Source organism: Necator americanus, chromosome V (assembly GCF_031761385.1).
Source record: "Necator americanus strain Aroian chromosome V, whole genome shotgun sequence".
Classification (NCBI taxonomy): Eukaryota; Metazoa; Nematoda; class Chromadorea; order Rhabditida; family Ancylostomatidae; genus Necator; species Necator americanus.
In genome coordinates this window covers 15,710,039-15,726,685 of record NC_087375.1, presented here as the reverse complement: position 1 = coordinate 15,726,685, position 16,647 = coordinate 15,710,039, and the positions used below count along the sequence as shown (strand labels likewise).

Genomic DNA, 16,647 nt, shown 5'->3' with positions numbered 1-16,647 from the left:
TACAGAGTGATTACTCATACAACTGTAGATTTTGATAATACTCTTTTTCCTGTGCATTTCTTCGGTTCTTGGCTTGAGCCAACTTCGCTTCGAACCCATTCGACCGATCAACTCCATCCCATCTATAGCCAGGACGGATTCCAAACCGATTGGGAGGGAATTCGCCTTGGTATGTTGGATATACTGAAAAGAAAAATGAGTTTTTGGATTAACACAACAGAAATTATAACGTGAATCTCAAAATCTGACCAAGCTCTCCTTCATCCATTGCTTCTTCACGTTTTCTGCTCATGAGCATCTCAGCCATTGGATCCTCCTCATAAATGATATCTTTTAAATGACGGTTCATCTCTTCATCATCTGCCATACGAGCCAGAGGTTCAGCAGCAACACGAGCCATCTCTTCCAATTGCTTTCCACGCTGAAATCGTTATTTTGGGCATTGGAGCATGAGGAGACAGTTTCAAATAGTTTTGTAAATATTTCGCAAAACGAACGATCCTACACCGTGTTTTAAGGTGTTTCATTTGCCAAACAGATCTCAAAGACACAGTCTAGGGTGCCCGCAGAGTTCACAGCCGCGCACGGGTCTGCACTTGATGGTTATTGAGCGCCCGCAATCGCTCGCTCAATAACCACCAAACGGTCGGACGAACGAGCGGCGCCTCCCGCGCGGCTGTGAACTCTGCGGGCAGCCTTACTTTTGCATTAAGGATGTTTCATTCCCTAATCTGAGCATTCTAAATAGTAATGATGAGATGTTGCCAAAGTATGTATAAAAGAATCAAAAAATCAAAAAAAAAAAATCGTCGCTGTCGCCTCCAACAAATAAGCTCCATTTGTCCACTCAAGAAGAACGCAACCTTCTCCCAAAACTCATGGGGCTAGAGGCAGGCAACCTGCCCATAGGTTTTGAAATTATACTCATGTTAAAGTAATAAGAAAGAGTTTCTTGATCCCGGACGAACGTATGGTATGGCAGCTCTAGGACGGGGCTGCATGAGACATTCAAGCTGCGGAACGAAAAAAAGGACAAGGACGTTTTGCCTGACAAATGTCGCTGTTGTACCAAAGTTTTACACCTATCACTCTAAATCGATCAAGAACTCCTTTTCGTTCACACCAAAATAAGAGAAAGCCGCAACGTTCAGAGAACGAAGTCCCAGAAATATCAGTAACTGCGATCTTTTCGCTACGCTAGACGGATCCCGGGAAGATCCCGCAATGGACAGCATCGACGAAGAATACGATCGATTCGTTGAACATCTTCATGACTGCACGAGGAAGACTCAGAGTTCTAAAAACACCAAGAGGCGCCTGTCTACGAAAACTCAAGGGCTGATACATGAGCGCGGAGCTGCACGCAAGCAACCAAGAACTCAAGTCCGACCTCGCAAGGCTTTGCAGAGAAGCGCTAAGACAAGAAAGAGAAAACGGCAACATTGACGGAAGCAGCAGAAAGAGATGAGGAAAAGAATATTCGCCACGTCCGTCGGCCCTTCGGAACCAACGTGCTTCGAGTAAAGGGATAAAGGTCAGTCAAGAGTTTTACTCCCAGCCCTTTGTTATTTGCCTTCACAGCTCTGATAGAAGACGAACGTATCATCTCAGATGTCCTTTCTTCCAAAAAAATGTAATCACCTCGGTGAAGAACCGTACTTTACCCGGTCCCGACAGGGCAGAAATCTAAAAGCCTGAAAAACCTGCGGCTAGTACTTATTAAAAGAGATTAGAAAGCGGATATTTGAAAAGCTACTGGTAGAGCTTTCATCGCATTCATAGCAAACTAAATGGCAAAACTCCGTATTTCGGCTATCCTCCGAGGGTTTTTTAAATAACTGTCAATAAAGCATATCTCTTCGTAGAGAGAAAAAAAAAAACAAATCAGACAGGTTGGAAAATAAGACAGGCTTTTCGAAAACGAGAAGTAACCTCCGTCTAGAAGGAACTTTTAGAAACAAAGCACGATTGAGGTTGATACGATGTACTGGTGAGTCCTGCGACCACACGCGTGCAATCGCGCACCATAATAGACTAACGGTTAACAGGTCGTGAGAGTGATGGTTTCAGTGGGACTTATTTTGTTGTAAAAAAAAAAATTCTAAAAAACCTGTAAAGAACCCACAGCTTCGAAATGCACCACTATGCACCACTAATAGGGAACAATATGAAATAGGCTTTGTGTAGGGAAAATATAATAGTACGCTAACAACGTAGTACGTAAACCTACCCGTTCACTCTGTTCCACTCCTTTGTTCCACAATTTGTACTTCTCTTCCAGCTCAGCCTGCTTCTTGGCTTCGCGCTCCTTCCTCTCTTTGTCCTCTGGCTTTTCATGTCCTGAAAAATAGAATAATATACTCATTCATTAATAGAAAATTAAATACAAACAGCTAGGTAACAGAACCAACGTTTTCGAACATGTTTTTGCCGTACAGTTGTCTCAGCATATCTACCGCTCACGGATGCATCCATTTCCTCGAACATCTTGAAAAAAATAGAAATGTATGAACTGTTTACAACAAGGGCACCATAGCCAAAAAGTAAGACACCAACAAGGATAGCTAGCACGAACAAGAATAGAATTGGCGTAATCAACATGTCATACCTTTGTTTCACGTTGTCGTATTTTTTCTGATTCCTTTTTGAGATCTTCGGCTGACTGGAGACCTGCTACCTAATGAAAGGGCTAATAAATATTTTGCAATTCGTAACCTTCTGAGAATTTGCTTAACCTTTCCATCCAGAGTTCGCTGGGTTTCTTTATTCAGTTTTTCAGGTGAAGCAATTGGTCGTCTGCGTTCGTCCGCTCGCATTCTTGGAGGAGACTCATCTAGAAATTAGAAAAAAATAGAAATAGAAACATGACGACGAGAATTTCGCAGACTTTTAAAACCATATTTTTAATAAGATAATACAAAAAGATGTGCTATCCAAAATCTTGTAATGACTTAATTATTTTTTCAACTATTTATTTATGTTGTTTATTATTATTGGTTTATTTATTTATTTAACTCCAAACCTTAGCTAATTTTTCAGTCCAACTTATTTTTAAAAAAGGAGTGAATACAAATCAGTAACTACGCAAGAGAGTAGGAACAGACGCCGCATGTTATGCAACGAGTAACCCAAAGGCTCTGACACGACACGTATTCTCTTTTTGAGCGACTCGCAATTTGATATAGCATTTGACTTGTGTTCAAGGCAAGAGTGTATGAAGACTTGTACAGTAACCTTCTTGCAGAAAAATGGTCATTGCAGTACATTTGTCAGTGCACAGCTTTGTCACAAGAGACTAACTGTCCTAACGAAAGCTCCAAGTACAAAGGCTTACCGCTGTCATACCTTCCTCGAACTGATGACTTAGACGTAGAAGGATAGGTCAGACGTTTCCGTGGAGGGGATTGATCCGATGAAGAATCGTGCCTTCGCCGAGGACGTTCTGCAGCATTGCATTTGTCTTGAACATTTATCTTGAAAACAGTAGACGTGAAAGACTGAACTTACCATTGTCATACTTTCCTCGACCTGATGATTTAGATGTAGAGGGAGAGTTCGGACGTTTCCTTGGAGGGGATTGATCAGATGAAGAATCGTGTCTTCGCCGAGGACGTTCTGCAGCATTGCATTTGTCTTGAACATTTATCTTGAAAACAGTAGACGTGAAAGACTGAACTTACCATTGTCATACTTTCCTCGACCTGATGATTTAGATGTAGAGGGAGAGTTCGGACGTTTCCTTGGAGGGGATTGATCAGATGAAGAATCGTGTCTTCGCCGAGGACGTTCTGCAGCATTGCATTTGTCTTGAACATTTATCTTGAAAACAGTAGACGTGAAAGACTGAACTTACCATTGTCATACTTTCCTCGACCTGATGATTTAGATGTAGAGGGAGAGTTCGGACGTTTCCTTGGAGGGGATTGATCAGATGAAGAATCGTGTCTTCGCCGAGGACGTTCTGCAGCATTGCATTTGTCTTGAACATTTATCTTGAAAACAGTAGACGTGAAAGACTGAACTTACCATTGTCATACTTTCCTCGACCTGATGATTTAGATGTAGAGGGAGAGTTCGGACGTTTCCGTGGAGGGGATTGATCCGATGAAGAATCGTGCCTTCGCCGAGGACGTTCTGCAGCATTGCATTTATCTCGAAAACAGTACACGTGAAAAACTAAATTTACCCTTGTCACACTTTCCTCGACCTGATGATTTAGATGTAGAGGGAGAGTTCAGACGTTTTCTCGGAGGGGATTGATCTGACGAAGTATCGTGCCGTTGCCGACGATGTTCTGCAACACTGCATTTATCTTGAAAACACTAAAAATGGATTATCAAAACTTACCATTATCATCCTTCCCTAGAAGTGATGACTTAGATGTGGATGGAACGCTCGAGCGATCCTTTCTCGGTGGAGACTGATCTGATGAAGAATCATGTCTTCGTTTGGAGGACGCTACAACTCAGTAATTTTTGTACTGCATGTACTTTGTTCTTTTCCGCATCTATATGCAAAAAGGAACTTTTTTTAATTTATTCAAACTTATGAGTCCTACAGTTATTAACCGACGACTTCAGAAAATAAATTTCACAGAAGTCCCGGTTACTCGAAAACTAACCTTCCCTTGAAGGTGAGTGATCAGAATCAACCTCAACTTTGATCGAAGCCTGATCTGGGATTGATCCTGAAAACAGATCCATCCACAAAATAATTTAAACCATCTCCAAGGAAAACTAATGCAAACTCAGAAAAAACGTCAAAGGATCACTCGAAAAAAAAAACTTCAAAAAGACAAGGATCTAAAAATCAAAGACGTTACGCGGTGCGATACGAGAAGGTGAACGCGTAGAAAATAAATCAATGTACACCAATCAATTTTCCAAACCAATTCTGGGGAGAGACTGATCGGAGTTGGTTCTATGTATAAAAGGATAAAAAAGCCACTGGTGCATCAATCCACTTTGGATGCGCCAATGTGCTTTACTGCTATTCGTAATAGTTGAGGTTCTGGAACGCGTGTTGGCACATACCGGTGTGAACTCAACCTACAATGACTTGCGAGGGCCAGCCGATAATCAAGTCAGTGTTTTTATCCTCCTAGACAGGTCTGTTAACAATTTATCGATCCCGGAAGGATGAGAGGCTTGGTCTGCACTACAGCGGTTTCGAGCCATTGATCATGTGGCTACAACGAATCTCTAACCGACTACGCCACACCCGACCGGACTCCTTGTATAGTCGGGTAAAAAGAAATGAATCACGGAACACTTACGTAAACGGCCGCAGAGGAAGCGGCAGTGAAGACGACAGTTGGAAGCGAGGTGGGACCATTGCAAACTGCAGCAATGAGAGGTGCTAGCACAGAGTCCTCACCCGATCCTAACCCACTCCTATGCCCTTCACCACAACATTTCGAGTGCACCCGTTTACACAACTGAACCATGCTTCATGTCCTTTTCAGCCAACTATATGTCTGCTTCGGTTAAGTACAAAAAATGAATATCTGCTCCAATCCAATCATGTCGCTAGTGTTTTCACAATTTCTGTTATTGTACCAATTTTACAAAGCAATTATTAATTAATTTATTATTAATTAATTAATTATTTGGCGCTATAAAAACCAAAGTTCTTGAGTAGATGACCTAATATGTTTAAAAAAAGTTTTAAAAAATAAAAGCACTGTCGTGATATAGTAGAGTCAAAACGACATTGTGCAGTTGCGTGAGCGGCTGCACTCGGAGCGTTGTAGTGGAGCGTACCGATTAGGTTCAAGTGGAGGACCCATGCTAACACTTCTCATTGCTGCAGTTTTCAATGGTCCCACCTTGATTCCGATCGCTATCTCCACCGTGCCGCTTGGAGCGCAGCTGCTTATGCAACTGCACTGAGTTTCACGTCGTTTTGATTCGACTATACATCGGCTCATCTCCGCACGTCATTGTAAGGCTGTGCATGCATCAACCTCAAACGAATTAAAGTCAAACGCGCAGGCATATTCCTACAGTGACTGATCAACGCAATGCCCTCACACTCTTTTATTATTTTATTCGACCATTATAGTTCTACATTTTGCTGTACTATAAGGGTTTTTGTTAGTTTTCTCACAGCGTATTCGAAAATTTGGCTGGCGAGCACACCACTTCAAGTATCTACATATAACAGTACACGTTTACACAGTTACCGTACCGAGCTCTAGAAATGTAATTTTTCAAAACCGCTTATTTCAAAGGCAAGTCCAAGTAGTTCTAGCAACACTTTCACCAACAACAGCCGTTACTTTATAAACAGGATCATACCACCGTGAGCTTAGTTTTGTGGAACCTATAGAAGTAAAATAAATTTGGGAGCTGGAAGTTTTCATAATCCTCCGCTTGTTGTATGTACATTTTCTCTCATATTCTGAACTAATTATTTTCAAGGAAAATGTGTAAACAAGCAGATTATCACACAGGTTGTTAACCCAGGTTGTCGCTCGTTTGGGAATGAACTAGTCATTCGGAATTGATCCTGAAAACTATACACGCACACAGACTGTGGAATCGTACTGCACATAGAATCAAGAGCTCATGTAGTACTACTTAACTCGGGATAAACAAATATATAGCACAATCGCTATCAAATGATAAAATTGATAGGTACCGGGATCACAAACTTAGCAGAAAAAAGGTACTCACCACCGCGTGCTGGATGTCGGTGATCTGATTCAAAACGTTTCTCTTTGCTGTTATGACGTTTCTTGGACAGCTGTGATTGTTCGTCTGAACGTCGCCCCCGCCGGAATTGTTCTCCTGAATTTAAGTTCAATCAGTGGACTGCTGACGCTAACTCCCTTTCCCCTCGGTAGCAGACACGTTGAAAACTCGATCAAAAAGGCCACTCCCAACGCGGTTCTTCGGATCGATGGGGGGAATTGAACATGATCGCGCTCATGCTCTGATCTATACCTTCTTTTCTAGGAGAAATCACAACGTTGTCAACTGCATGGTACGTTCTCTCTAGGTTTTCACTTAACATTGGACGAATAATAAACAGCACAAAAAATAATCAAAGCTCAGTTTGCTGATAGGATTAAACTTCGTCAAAAATGCTCTCCTCTTCTTCCTCATCTCCCCAAATTAAGAAATTACAAGGAAGGTGCAAGGGGAAGGTGACATTGTGACCTCGCAAGTTCGATTCCTCAATGACGTATCAGTCCATTTAGAATGTGCCTACGCTTTTGACTGGTGTTCGGAATCGTACCAGCAAAAACTAAGTAGTACCAGCAATATAATCATTTTGTGGAGCAAACCTGCAGAATACGTCTAAAACTACTTCTCGACGTGTATTCTCATAAAGCTATTAATGTTCTAAACGTACCAGTGTCTACACTCTGAGCACTTTTGTCCATTAAATATCAAAAATCCAAGTTCAAATTGTGGAAAATTGTATAATGTAGAGTTATTAACCTTTTCGATGCAGTTCCAAGATTTTCCTTATTTTGCGAAACTTTCGCTGCAGCGGGTATCGGACTCTCGATGTTTCATTGTCGTTTTCCCGGAACAGGAGCTAGTTGTTTTTTTTTCAATACAGTGGTTCACTATCGACTTTCCTTTCTTGTTCTTCTTCCCACCCATCTCCTACTTTCGTCTCCCCTCCTCTTTCTCATTTAATCCTTCTCCTCTCTCTTCACCCTAACTCTGAGAATACGTGTAGTTTTTCGGTTTTAATGTCCTGCAGAAATTCTCCTTACTATGTGTCTCCTTTTTAGCGCAAACACAGTTAGCGGAAATAGTTACGTTAATCCTTACTACGTTTCTAAGTTATTCATTTCTTCTTATTAAAACTTAATTAATGAAACTTATTCAACAGATTAATTATTCAAAGCTCCTGCAGAACTTGGCTTCTAGCAGCGGTCAGTTATCTCTTGTATCTCGAGCACTTTATAAATCTTAGTTCTCGAGAAGACGGATAATTTGGTACATAGATTGCGAAGCAACCATAAAATCACCATTACATTTCTTTCACAACTACAGTTTGCGCACCGCAGAAACCTATTATCTTTGCGATAACCACGATGTCATCACATTTTTCTTCGGGATACAAATACGACACCCATTTTTTAACTGCAACTATATTTGTGCTAGTCATTTACAGTTCAAACATTGCATATTTGAAAAAAATACAAGGAAAAACCGCCACGCAAAATAAAAGAAATCGCACTAGAGGAACACACCAAACAAATGACTTTCCGCAACTTAGTGAAATATTTTTTCATAGCTTCGGGGTTCACTACGTATACCCGAACTCCTAATAGCAGTTTAATTGTAGTATGATTATGAATATTTAGTTATGCAAAGCATACCTTGCAATTTTAACTCTCTAGTTTCAAATCACTATCAATACTAAGTACACGTATTTTTGGCGAATTATAAACTTCAGTCAAATGAAAACGACAGCTTACCGCCTGTGGATAAATCAGAGCCTGAGTCATGCCTTCTTCTCTTTTTTGAATGATCTGCAAGCAAAATATAAAAATAATGTGAATCTTTGCCTACATGAAATCCAGTTATTTCAGAAAAAAAAAAACTAAAAGAATTAATACGAGATCAGAAACCAAGAGATCGTGAAGGCGAGTTGCTAGAAACGCGGCGCTTCCTCACTGGTGACTGGCCCGAGTTGGAATGATCACGCTCTTCTGCGGGTGATTCGTCAGAATCGTGACGTTTTCTCAAGTTCTGTGGTTGAGAATCATCTGAATATATAAAGTTAAGTCACATTAGGACTTATCTGCTGTGTTAAAAAAGTCTAATCTGACAGTATTTGAAATACTCGCATTCGCTAAGAAAGGACTATGTGAGGTAGCAGGTATAATGTAGGCGAAATAAGTTTGCGATGCGACACGGTGCAGCACTCGCATCAAAATTTTTAGGCCATCTCACAAAATGCTGTATAGTAACCAAAAGCGAAGAGTAACCAAAGATGTGTCCACCTCATCTTCACCTGCTATTTTTAATATCTTCTAACAAATCCTTTTTTAAAGATGAGCTCAAGCTTCGCAACTATTATATTTTCTACCGAAAAGATGGGAAAGTTAAAACGCAAATCAACTTGACTGGAAAACATTTTACAACATTAAAGTGCGCTATATTTGACATACTGATTGCCCATACCCGTACAGAAAAGCAGTTCTTTTCTGGGTGACAAGGTGACACATGCAAACGGCACCTTATTTTGAAAGACGGTAGATGCTCTAGAAGTGTAGCCTATGGTATGAGTCCCCAACTTCGTGTAGGCAAGATTTGGCGCAAATTAAACAAAGACAACAAGGGACAGAGTACGCAGGTAACAAAAGCAGGGACAGGGACAAATAAACAAAAAAAAAGACAAACAAACATCTGTCAATGAACTTTGACATAAAGCATCCTACAAAGCCCCAGAAAACAGTTCTACCACCTACGATTCTTTTCTAAAGGATTAGAAAAGCTCATAAAGAACGCGAGTTTGAACTGATAATGGTAATAGAAATTCATCCCCAATAAAAAGTCTAATAGGAAAAAACACACTGCTTTTTATTGCCGAAAGCTCTGGTTTGACATCCTCATCTGCTGCATCTAAAGGTTTGAACGAACTTCGGAATTTGGGTGCTTCACGAGCCTTCTCTTCGATCTAAAAATACAAGGCAACCTAAGGAACTACAGGCTGATAAATGAAACTTACCTGTTTCGAAATGCTAGATATAATGGCTATGTCTTCTCGCTCTTCATCGGAGTCGATGTCTTTGAATTTCGCCGACACAGCAAGAAAAGCGTCATCCTCGACTATGCGTAATCTGATTGAAAAATGGTGAATAAAACAAGACCACTTCTCATATATTACACTGACAATCGCGCTTATGTTTTGCTGTTTCCTTTATACGAAGTTTTAGGCTTTGGTTGCTGTTACAAGAGCGACATCCTAAGCATTTTAAGAGTGCTATACATCACAAGTTTTGCACAAGGAGATAAAACAGCAAAATGAATACATCTCCACTCATGTTTTACTTCCTTATCAACTTAATTAACTTGCTCCCTTCTGAAGAAAAAACTATTTAATCCGTTAGAACGAAGTGAGAATTGTAAGTCACTACATTCTTCATCCCCCACCAAACCTATTCAGGAGATGCTTCGGGGCAGTACCCCCCAATCCATGCCTACACACCAATAGAGCAACTTGCACTAAAAATCAAAACCTGAGAATCTGCACCAAGACAAAGTACGGACACCATAATTTTCCGTACTCTGTCAGAAAATTGGACAACTGCATGCTAGACAACACCAATAACAAAATGCATATAGGGCGCAGAAGATGATGATATCATGTGCTCCACTTCATATTCACATATATTCGTCTTTGAATTCCCCCAGCTGCGCTCTGCACTTAAGGTGCTTGAGGATATAGTATCACAGTTGTCAAACAAAGAGGGGAACATCTTTGATGTCACTTAAAAGGAAGGGAAATAGACGTTGAAAGCAATGGCACTGATCACGACATTAAACTCTAGTTAGTAAAGCCAATAGAAACAATTCTTACATATTCCCGCTCATGAATGTCACTGTATCATAAAGATTCACTTTAGAAGACCAGTGAAAGTTACCCATACTCCGAGTACCTGTACGAAAATGGCTACACTTTATAGCCGCGCCAATTAGTGCATCAAACAGCAGAGCAGTAGCTATGGATTGAAGGGTCGAGGAGGAATATTTCCTTAAAGTCTATTATTTGTAGTCGGGTCGAAACGACTTGAAGCACGTTGCAGTTGCAGAAGCGGTTGGATTCGAGGTGGGACCATCGCGAATTGCAGCAGTGAACGGTAGTAAAGGTCCCTAGTTGATCCTCTCAGGCGCATTTTTGAGGAAGGTATTTGTAATTACCTGTGTTCACCAAATGTGTAATTACCAATCTATGCGTAGTAAACCAGGCAAATCTCCCAAAAAAGCTTGGGATTTCTTAGATCGTGGACGCAGACTAGAGCTTACTTTTCAAAAAAAGGGCTCGCTGACCACGATAGGAAGTAAAGATAGAATAAGCTCACCCAGCTGCACGAACTTTCGTCTTCTTCTTTTTCTTCTTTGCTTTCTTTTCCTCAGCTTCTTTTCCAGATGAAAGGTATCGCTGAAGATACTCAGCCTTCGATAAAGTAGCCATCTAAATTAATAGTTCGATATGTAGATATCTGGTGGCTGTACAAAAGCAAACAAGTACTGTTAACTACATAACTCTAATTAAAGGCAGCTACTCGCATGTATGCTGATGCCACTGCATAGAGGATATAAGCATAAAGATAGTTTTCTCTTTCTGCAACGTTTTTGCCGCTGCAATCGTTTACACTTAAAGGCATCGCTCCACGAATCTGAGGTGGTGCAGATTTCAGGTGGAGTATTTGTATACGGGATAGTAGATTATGGGGAAGGGTGTGGTTCCGTCCATTTCTTCCTAATTGCCGCAAAAAACGGCCCGGAAGATGCGGCGCCGCACAGGGCTGGCGCGCTCCAGTCGAACTCCTTGTACAAAATAGTGCGCCGGAACGCTCGAAGCCGTATCTTCCGGGCCATTTTCTACGGCAATTAGGAAGAAATGAACGGAACCAACCCCCTCCCCATAATCTACAACCCCGTATACGAATACTCCACCGGAAATCCGTACCACTTCAGATTCGTGGGGTGATGCCTTCAACTGTACAAACGTAGCAAAATGAGAGTCTAACTAGGCAGAAAAAAAAACCAATACCACTGAAAAACATGGTGCGTTACTCCTTAGGAATCCCCACTCTAGTTCGAATTCAACCCTGTACTCTTCCCCGAAGCAGTGTTATCCAACTTTTAACCGCCATTTTAAAAAAAAAAATTAAATGGGTTCTGTAGAAATCACAAGACACAATGACAGACCCCTTATGAGATGCACCAACAACGATAGAACCCTAAGAATACGAAAGGCTGTGATGTCTTAGACACGATTTATTTCGTGCATCGCAACAACAAAAAGAAGCCAAAAAATGCAAAACGAAAGCCTTTCGTATTACGTCGTTCTGGGTTGTGTTGCAGTTGTCGTAATTACACCAGTTACGCGAGCCCGGCCAAAGTCCGGACTCCTTGAAACTCGTGCTGGATAGATTCTTCGTTGAGTTCCTTAGTATCGAAATAAACTTGGAAAGTAGGCCTGTTAGTAATCATCCGATGAGGTATGCACGAAAGCTCCCGTTTCGGGAATGCTTCGCTTGGCTGGAATACGGGTTCGTACTGTAGAATATTCCCGGAGAAAGAGCGTTGATTTTCTTGTAGCGTACAGAGGAGCCTATGTTATAGAAGTTTCGACAGTCCTCACACTTTGTAACTTTGCTCATCTACTACATATCATATCTCACTATTTCATCACCTAGCACAAACCGATTTCGATAAATAGGTTAGTGAACACTAACGTTTCTGCTCTCTAAGGACACAGTTGTACAAAAAATTACCTTGAACAATCCTATGCTGGTCAGTGGTCAGATGAGGTGAATGGTTTCTGCAATAAGCGTAGCAGAGAAGAATTCCGCCCTACAATATAGTAGCAGAGCATAAATCTATTGTTACGTGGTACTGCAGAAATATGAACTAGAGCAATACAGATTACTACTGTATTATAACTGTTGGATCTGTTTGGAGGCTCAAACGTAGACTTCTGTGTGAACGGTAACCAGTACGTTGAACTACAATTCGAAATGTATCAGGCAGGCGTATATTATTGACGGTGCTGGAAAGAGCGAGGTACGGATGAGCTAGTGTGTTCGAGCACATTCGTGCACCTTCTTCCCATGTCATATTGTAGTCACCCGAAGTACCTGAATCATACCATCGAGTACGACTGGATCTTTAAACCTTTTGCAATATCTGCAGAATTCCTAGTGGCATCTTCACCCAGCAGCAGCTGCAATGTCAACGACTCCTGCGGACTCCTTACATTTCCCCCATGTATCATTCCTCAAAAGCTTCATTTACGATATATGGATCTCAAACAACAACTAGTTGACTGAAGCCATTCTTTTCGAAGTTCCTCTTCTTCAGACCCAAACAATGATATGTGCTTGGTTAGGTAGTAAGACAACGCACATAATCAGGTAAAATGACCTGCAGCCGTGAGGTTGCGTAAGCAGCGCAGCAGGTAGAGACACTGCTTGCGATTGAGATAGGGCCATTGCTAGCTCCACTTGGATTGCAGAGATGGTTGAAGTTAGCGAAGCCCTGCGTAGCCCTATCTCCATCACGGCTTCGACTGCATCCTTTTATGCAACTACATTATGTTTAAGGATCCTTCTATATCTGACTAAGAAAAGGGATATGTCCTAGTGTCTCACAGAAGAGCCACTGGCTGAAAAAAGTCTGAGAAACGGTCGTTTTCATCAAAGTCGATGACAATCAATGACATCGAAATGTCCGAGATTTGTGACCGTACAGTTCAGCGACCACGAATCTCCCTCATTAGAGGGAACACAGCCGTTTAGTTGCGAGGCTACGTGACACATCCCCATGTGGTAGATAGGGGCTAATTGCGGACAAAAGCGACCACGTACCTGCCCTGAGACGCAGGTGAATTTATTGGATGGACTCCCTGTTTCTGCTGTGCCAGGATCGGCTCATAATACTACCGCATCCTCGGCCCGGCCAAAAGCCTGCAATCAAGGACTGGGAAGTGCAAGGGAGGGGGTTTGGAGTCGCCTCCAACAAATAAACTGTTCCTGTCCACTCCGGGAGAGTGCAAAGTTCTCCCAAAACTCATGAGACTAGAGGTTTGCAACCTGCCTGTGGGTTTTGAATTTCTATGCAAGACACAGAAATAGAAAAGAGTCTCCTGATTCCGGAGGAAAGCCTCGTGCAGTATCGTCAGGAAAGACGGGATTGCAGAAATCATGTAGACCACCGAAACGAAAAAGGACTAGGATGAGGATATGTACTTATAACCCCCGAACGCTTGCATCGGATGCAGCCATTGAAGATCTGACGATGCAAGCCACGAAGTCTAAGTATGACGTCATCGGACTGACCGAGGCGTTGCGACGCCACCCAATGAACGTTGTGTGTGACACTGAAGAAGAACAGTTCTTAGGAACATGCGACAGCGATAGAGGAGTTGGTGGAGTTGGTGTCAACCCGAATATGGCAGTAAACATCGACTCTTTCGAACAACTTACAACCTGAATCGGACGTTTACGGATGAGAAGATGTGCTACGCCACCAGCTTTGACCATCTTCGTCGTTCACGCTCCAACATCAAGCTAAGAAAAAGAAGAAATCGAAGCTGTCCATAAGGAGATAGAGAAATTCTACACAGAAGATCATACCTTCTACAAGGTCATAATTAGTGATTTCAACGCCAAAATTGGCCCCAGGAGAACGCCTGGAGAATTTCACATCGGAACCCACGGCTTTCAATGGAATAAGCCGAGAGAGAGGCTTTCCGAGTTCATCATGACGACTAAGACCATCCATGGAACTCGCAATTTCAGAAGTCCTCCTCTACACGCTGGATGTGGGAGTCTCCCGATAGAGACATAATGAAATTTACCACATCATCGTCACTAAAAGGTTATCCTGACGGATGTCGCTGTTGTACCAAAGTTTATACCGGATCGGACCATCCCCATATTCGAGGACGATTTTCTTTCACACGGAAAGGAGGAAAAACCGCGAAGTTCACTAAGCGAACTCCCAGAACCATCATCGACTTGGAGCTCTTCGCTTCGCTTGTCGGCTTTTGGGAAGATACCGTCATGGAAAAAATCGACGACGAATATGAACAGCTTGTAGGACGTCTTCACGACTGTACAAGGGAAGCGAAGAGTTTTAAAACCACCAAGAGACGCCTGTCTCCGAAAATTGCTGCAGAGGCGGGACAGAGCATTTCCGTGAAGTAGTTATTTTTGTTTTACGATTCCGACGCCCGTCGGAACCTCACCAATCGTAAAATAAAAATAACTACTCTACGGAACCCAGACGGCACAACTACAGCATCGTAAAGGGGTGGAGAAGATCACTCACGAATTCTACTCATTATCATTTCGTCGGGGCGGGTGTGGTGTAGCGGTTAGAGGTTCCGCTTCCTGCACGATCGATCGGAGGTTCGAATCCGCCCTAGTGCTCACCAAGCCTTTCATCCCTCCGGGGTCGATAAATTGGTACCAGACTTGTCTGGGAGGATCAAAGCACTGACTTGACACATCGGCTAGCCACCGCAAGTCATTGTATAAGCCAGATACACGTTCGTAAACCTCAAACGATCCTGAATTGAAGTGAACGTGGGGGCGCATCCCAAGCGGATTGATTAACGCCAGACACTTTATCCTTTATCCTTATCATTTCGTCGACAGCCACTTACTTCCTCACGATCTGAGAGAAGATGCCATTCCAGAGGGTTTCCCTTCCGAGGTCCAACATGCCATCATGTCGATGAAGAATCGTACTTCACCCGGTCTCGACAGAATGAAGCCTGAACATCCGAAGTACCTATAACCCAGTCCACATCAACACACTGGCGAGGCCCTTCACTTGTTATCTGTCGGAATGCAAGATTCCTAAGCAATGGAAAACCAGCAAGACCGTGCTGTTGTATAAGAAGGGAGACCCACAAGACATCGGCAGCTATCATCCAATCTGCTTACTGTCTGTCATCTACAAGCTCTTCAGAAAAGTAATCCTAAACAGGAGAGGAAGAACATTAGATGAGGGACAGCCATGTGAGTAAGCAGGGTTCTGAAAAGGGTTCAGTACGATTGACCACATACACATGGTTTCAAACTTATAGAGGTGTCGCGAGAGTACAAGATGCCGCTGTGCCTCACTTTCATCGATTTAAAGAAAGCCTTCGATACAGTTGTGACCGAAGCGGTCATGGAGGCCTTAGACAACCAAGGCGTCCTTACTCCATACATAATGATACTTCGTGAGTTGTACAGCAAATTCACGACCAAAATTTCCTCATTCTACAATGATGTCATAATCGACGTGAAGAGAGGGGTTCGTCAGGGTGACACAATTTCACCCAAAATATTCAGTGCCACTCTCCTGAACGCTATGCGAGGATTGCAATGGGATAGCATGGGTTTGAAAGTTGACGGCCGGCATTTACACCATCTTCGTTTCGCTAATGACAGCGTTCTCACCACATCAAGCATCAATCAGGCGGAACGCATGGTGGCTGAATTTGATATAACGTGTAAAAAGATCGATCTTCAGCTGAGCCTAGACGAGACGATGTTTGTGAGAAACGGATGGGTTTCTGATGCCCCAATCACGTTCAACGGTACGAATATACCCGGCTATGTATATATAGGTCGTGAAATCAACATAATGAACCACCTGACCTCCGCGCTGAGCAGAAGGAAAGGAGCGGCTTGGGGAACATTCAAGAGCGTCGAGGATAGCAGTGAAGGGGACCAAGAATATCCGGCTCCGCGCTCACCTATTCAGCATCATCGTTCTTCCTGCTTTGACTTACGCTTCAGAAACATGGGTGTTTCGCAGGCAGGAGGAAAATGCGATCAGCGTCGTTGAACGCGGAATTTAAACGGTGATGCTAGGAGTAATCTATTTTACGCAAGTGAAGGAAGGGATTCGAAGTTCACTCCTACGTCACGATCGAAGATCAGAGACGCTG

At 42.5% G+C, this 16,647-nt stretch overlaps 4 protein-coding genes across 8 annotated transcripts; 3 read left to right on the top strand and 1 right to left on the bottom strand.

The window, feature by feature from the left end:
* Positions 1–10: 10 nt before the first annotated feature.
* Positions 11–12,991, bottom strand: RB195_014011 (uncharacterized protein; the record flags this gene model as incomplete). Of its 5 annotated transcripts, none has more annotated exons than XM_064204090.1 (22): positions 11–183; positions 250–421; positions 2,231–2,340; positions 2,412–2,487; positions 2,609–2,677; positions 2,736–2,833; positions 3,335–3,442; positions 3,508–3,615; positions 3,681–3,788; positions 3,854–3,961; positions 4,027–4,134; positions 4,187–4,294; positions 4,348–4,458; positions 4,622–4,687; positions 6,678–6,791; positions 8,444–8,497; positions 8,597–8,734; positions 9,546–9,648; positions 9,700–9,811; positions 11,054–11,166; positions 11,749–11,806; positions 12,915–12,991. In XM_064204090.1, the coding sequence occupies 22 exons, from the start codon at positions 12,989–12,991 to the stop codon at positions 11–13; spliced, it is 2,292 nt and encodes a 763-aa protein (XP_064059969.1). The 5 variants fall into 5 exon arrangements, with proteins under 5 accessions (XP_064059969.1, XP_064059971.1, XP_064059972.1 ...); XM_064204091.1 differs by having other exon boundaries at positions 4,348–4,425; XM_064204089.1 differs by having other exon boundaries at positions 9,549–9,648.
* A 943-nt stretch (positions 12,992–13,934) lies between these two features.
* RB195_014010 (uncharacterized protein) lies at positions 13,935–14,192 on the top strand (the record flags this gene model as incomplete). The annotated part of the gene is made up of 1 exon (XM_064204087.1): positions 13,935–14,192. The coding sequence occupies one exon, from the start codon at positions 13,935–13,937 to the stop codon at positions 14,190–14,192; it is 258 nt and encodes an 85-aa protein (XP_064059968.1).
* Positions 14,193–14,521: 329 nt separating this feature from the next.
* Positions 14,522–14,908, top strand: RB195_014009 (uncharacterized protein; the record flags this gene model as incomplete). Its single annotated transcript, XM_064204086.1, has 1 exon — positions 14,522–14,908. The coding sequence occupies one exon, from the start codon at positions 14,522–14,524 to the stop codon at positions 14,906–14,908; it is 387 nt and encodes a 128-aa protein (XP_064059967.1).
* A 907-nt stretch (positions 14,909–15,815) lies between these two features.
* On the top strand, positions 15,816–16,544 carry RB195_014008 (uncharacterized protein; the record flags this gene model as incomplete). The annotated part of the gene is made up of 1 exon (XM_064204085.1): positions 15,816–16,544. The coding sequence occupies one exon, from the start codon at positions 15,816–15,818 to the stop codon at positions 16,542–16,544; it is 729 nt and encodes a 242-aa protein (XP_064059966.1).
* Between the last annotated feature and the right edge of the window lie 103 nt (positions 16,545–16,647).